At 34.4% G+C, this 4,548-nt stretch overlaps 1 protein-coding gene across 1 annotated transcript in view; it reads right to left on the bottom strand.

Moving 5' to 3' along the window:
* The window catches only part of LOC107624927 (protein NETWORKED 1D), a gene marked incomplete in the record, with an annotated part of 7,299 nt that extends 3,654 nt beyond the window's left edge, over window positions 1–3,645 (bottom strand). The window contains 4 exon segments of the mRNA XM_016327414.2: window positions 1–1,924; window positions 2,516–2,771; window positions 2,904–2,988; window positions 3,308–3,645. Coding sequence (XP_016182900.1) covers window positions 1–1,924; window positions 2,516–2,618 — 2,027 coding nt within the window.

The raw sequence follows: 4,548 nt of genomic DNA, 5'->3' as shown, positions 1-4,548 counted from the left end.
ACGGAATTTTTCTCTAGAAGTTTCTCCATGATCTCCAGTTTTTCATGAAGGGCTGCTTTCTCACCTTTGTCAGTCTCGACCGTCTCCTTCAACTTCGTGTTCTCGTCTTGTAATTCTTTCACAGATGACCCGAAACACTCTGGATCAAAGCCCGTTGACCTCACTTCGACCATCAGAGTTTCATGTCTTTTATTCATATCATTAAGCTCCTCCTTAAGACAGTAAATTTCTTGCTGAAGAGCATTTCTTTCATCAACTCGCAGCTCAACCTCCTGCTCCACTTTCTCTATAGTCTCCCTGAGTTTCAATATCTCATCCTGCAAATTCTGCATAGATAGAGATGAAGAAATTTTGAGCTCATTTAGAATCTTGTTTTCCTCATTGACCCTGTGTACTTCATCCTGTAAAGCCTGCTTCTGTGATTCCACATTCTCCAGAGTTTCAGCCTTACCGTGAAGGTCGGCAGCAAGAGATCTAAGCTCTTCCTGAGATTGGGCATGCAAATCCTGAAGAGTTTGGAATGCAGTTTCGGCCTCAATGAACCGCAGCCTCTCCTCTTGTAAGCAACTCCAAATTTTCCCCAACTCTTTCTGCTTCTCACTTAGTTCTTCATTTTGAGATCCCATCTTTTGGGCTAAAGACTGCAATTCAGAATGCAGAGTGTGATTTGATGTCTCCAAGAGAAGACACTTCTCTTCGGAATTGCGTAACTTTTCAATCCCTTCATTTATCTGGGAATGTAGCCTACGCATTTCCTCTTCGGCACAAGAGAGTTTATGCTCCAAACTGGAAATTATCTCCAAGCATTGCTGATAACGCAAAGCAGCATCTTCCTTCTCTTCAGTGAGTTTAGCAATTTCTAACTTCATCACCTCGATTTCATGTTCAGCTGCATTAGCCTGCTCAGTAATTCTTCTTGCATTTTCCTCAGCTTCTTTTAACCTCTCCTCCAATTTCGATAATGTCTCCAGACACTGTTGATATTGAACAAGGGCAGTTTCCTTTTCAGCTTCAACTCTAGCAAGGTCCTGCTTTAGAGACTCGACTTCTGTTTCCGCTTTAGCAGCTCGTTCATTGAGTTCTCCTGCATCCTTTTGAGAAAAAGAAATATTATTCTCCAGATTAGATATTTTCTCCAAGCATTCCTGATATCGAAGAAGACTAGCTTCCCTTTCAGCTTGTAATTCTTTGAGGGCTTCCTTCAAGGCTTGAACTTCAGCTTCAGCTTTACTTGCTCGCTCATCAAGTTTCCGAGAATTCTCTTGTGCAGAAGAAACTTCTGATTCAAGATTAGATAATCTCTCCAAACTCTGCTGATACTGAAGCAAACCAGCTTCCTTTTCATCTTCTAATTTAGCAATGGCTTTCTTTAAGGCCAAAATTTCTGTCTCAGTTTTTGTCACCCGTTCAGATTCTGACAAGGCTTGAGTTTTTTCATCGTGGCTTCCATTGTTTAGCCCTCCACCATCCTCTTGTGAGTCATGAAAATCGAGACCCCTTCTAGCATTTCCTTCTGGAAACTTCGAAAAATTTTCATGTTCTCTGGGGATAGAAAGATCATTGAGGTGTTTTAAACCTGTTTTGTTTATAGAAGAATCATGATCTTCAGTATTAGCTCCATTGAGGTCGAATGCACGTGAGGGGTGCCGCGAATCCGGTGTGCGTGGCTCAGTCTCTGGTAAATCATCTGTCAGCATCATTGGAACTTGATTAGGAAATGCTTCGGACATTGTTCGATGTGCATGGCGGATCACTCCAGTTGCATGGTCATATCTTTCAGCCAATGCCCGATAAGCCCGATAAAACTCTTCGACCAATTTCATAAGCTCTGGCCGTTTTTTATAATACATTTCTGCTCTCCGTGCAAATGAATCAGCATCTTCTTCAATAAGCTTAATCATTTGCTTCACCTTCACATCCATGTCTGAGAAACAGAAGATACCATTTTGATAAGTTCACATGTATCTAAAAGCATAGCAGCAGATGGTATGTTAACCGAAAAATGTTATCACAACTTTCTGGTCATTAAGCAAATAAACATGATCATTTGAAAAGGCATACTTACTATTTTTTCTATGATGAAATAAATCCTGTCTTCGAATGCTTAAACATCTTTGGTTATTAAAACAGAAAGAAAATAACTTCTAATAAGATTCAAAAGATGTAAACAAATGCAAAGTTGCATATTTAGAGAAAATGTTTCCATATATAAAGCCATTAATCACCTTAAAATGTCTCAAGTTGGAAAACCTTAACACCGATTTGAATCAGATTACATCATTGTGCCAGACTAAGCAAACAACGAAATATGCTTGTCCGGTTCAATATTCCAAAACTTATAGCAAAGTAACATATCTCACTAATTATGCATAATATTATGATAGCAAAGAAAGAGAAAACCTTAATAAGACTTCCTTTAGAGTTCAATATCATGAACAATTAGTTTATCCATAGATACAAACAAAAACAATAGATATTTGAAATTCATTTCTCCCAGATTTGTGGAAGGCATTACCAGTCAGATTTTCTTGGAGCCATTTTGAATTCTTTGGGCTTATGTGGCTGTCCCACCACCATGAATACATTCTCCTAGAATTCGCATGAGCTAGAGTCGCCATCACGACGAAACAATCAAACCGGCCTTTTCGTCTTCTGATGCAGCTGCAAGGAACTCAATCCTTTGGAAGATTGTGTGAATCAAAACCAGAACCACACAGCAATTTGTGTGTTTTGACCACAAAGTCAACACAACACAACACAGTTTCTTCTACCTGTATGCATTCATTGGAGCAAAAAAACAAACAGAATGAAAGCAACACAAAAGGTTTAGTTTCAGATAAATCAAAGCCACCTTTCTTTTTCTTATCTTCTGTCAAAAAGATCTGAAACAGAACAGAGATTACCTGATAAGTTTGTTCCCAATTTCCAAAATTTAATGGGAAGAAAGAAAAATAAAAATCTGATGTGCCTGAATAATTACAAAATTACCTGACCAAACACAAAATTCCAATCAAAACAAGAGGAAATTAAAAAAAAAACACAAAACACAAAACAAAATTTAATAATAAATAGTATGATAAATCAACAAACTCCAGTCAAACTCTAACAAGAACTATGATGATCATGATAAAAAACGGCAACCATATAATTGAAGCTACCTGATCAATCAAAAACGAATAATCAAACTTGAAATTAAAAATAAATAATAAAAAACAACTGAAGATCGGTATAGAAGTGAATTGAAGAACAAATCAATCAAGAACTTCCAAAAACAAAAAGAGCATAATTGAGATGAAAAGTAACTCACCCCCCAAAAACAAATGAAAACAAAAATTGAAACTTTGAGGTATTGAGTTGTGATTTCCAGTGGCGGCGATGAACAAGTTCAGCTGCTTTATCTTCTTTATTTGTTTTTGTTTTTGTTTTCTTTTATTGTGTGGTTTTTAGTTTTTGTTTTTGAGTCACCCCATGTTGATGTTGGTTAGATCTGTGTGTTGTTCTGCACACAACACACAAAGCTTGCTGTCTTTCTTTCTTTGCGTTTTTGTTGGCTTTTTTATCATGTTGGCTGCATAGGTTGGTGGTCATGTACTCCTGTCTTCACCACTCAACAAAAGGAGAGGAGAAAAAGAAAGAAACAAAAGCAATATTATGCTGAAAAAACAAACAAATATTTATAAAAACTTATGTAGTTTAGGAAAATAATTTTATTGAAATTTGATAATATTAAGCACTCATTTTTCCAATTGATGAATTTCTTTTTCAACGAAGGCTAGAGACAAGTTTTTAAATTATCATGTAAAGTTGTAAACATTTTTCTGTGGAATTTAAAGTAAAAAAAAAATTTATTTGGACATCTGGTAGGTAAATTACTTTGACCATCAATAAATCTTCCTTAAATATCAATTTATTAATGGCAACACGTATTTTATTTACCACAGAGAAAGAGAAAGCTTTTTCAACAACTATAAAACAGAGAAAGTTTCAAAAACATTAAATGCAAAATTATATACTTGATCGGTTTCAATATGTAATTCCTATTTGTTAAGTTAAAATCTTGTTGAAGTTTGAAATTAAATGTGTACCAATTTCTCATGTTAAGGTAATATTATTAACAAGCAAATAATTGTAAACCTATTAAATACTAATGTAATGCTAATTTTTTCTAAATTTTAGAAAGTTATTTAAATTTAAAAATTAATAAGAATTAACATTAGAAAAAATTTTTGAAATAAAATTAAAAAAATTATTATTTTTCAAAAACAATTATTCCATTTTTATTTATTGAAATTTAAAAATTTTTTTTTTTACACAAAAGCAAGTTCGCCCACTGTATTAGTGAATTTCATTAAAAATAATAAGTTTTGTCTATTAGTGTGGCGAACTTACTCTTATTTTTATATCTTATTAGTATATTTTTATTTTTATTGGGAAAATTAAAATGCCATTTTGTCCCCTTTTTCTCAATTTATTACTTAATGATAAAATCAAACTTTGGTCCGAAGGACAAGAAGAAAGAAAGCCAACAACTCACGTAACTACATATGC

The sequence above is a fragment of the Arachis ipaensis genome, chromosome B02 (assembly GCF_000816755.2).
Source record: "Arachis ipaensis cultivar K30076 chromosome B02, Araip1.1, whole genome shotgun sequence".
Lineage (NCBI taxonomy): Eukaryota > Viridiplantae > Streptophyta > Magnoliopsida > Fabales > Fabaceae > Arachis > Arachis ipaensis.
The sequence above is the reverse complement of the archived record's forward strand: the minus strand, read 5'-3'. Positions and strand labels throughout refer to the sequence as shown.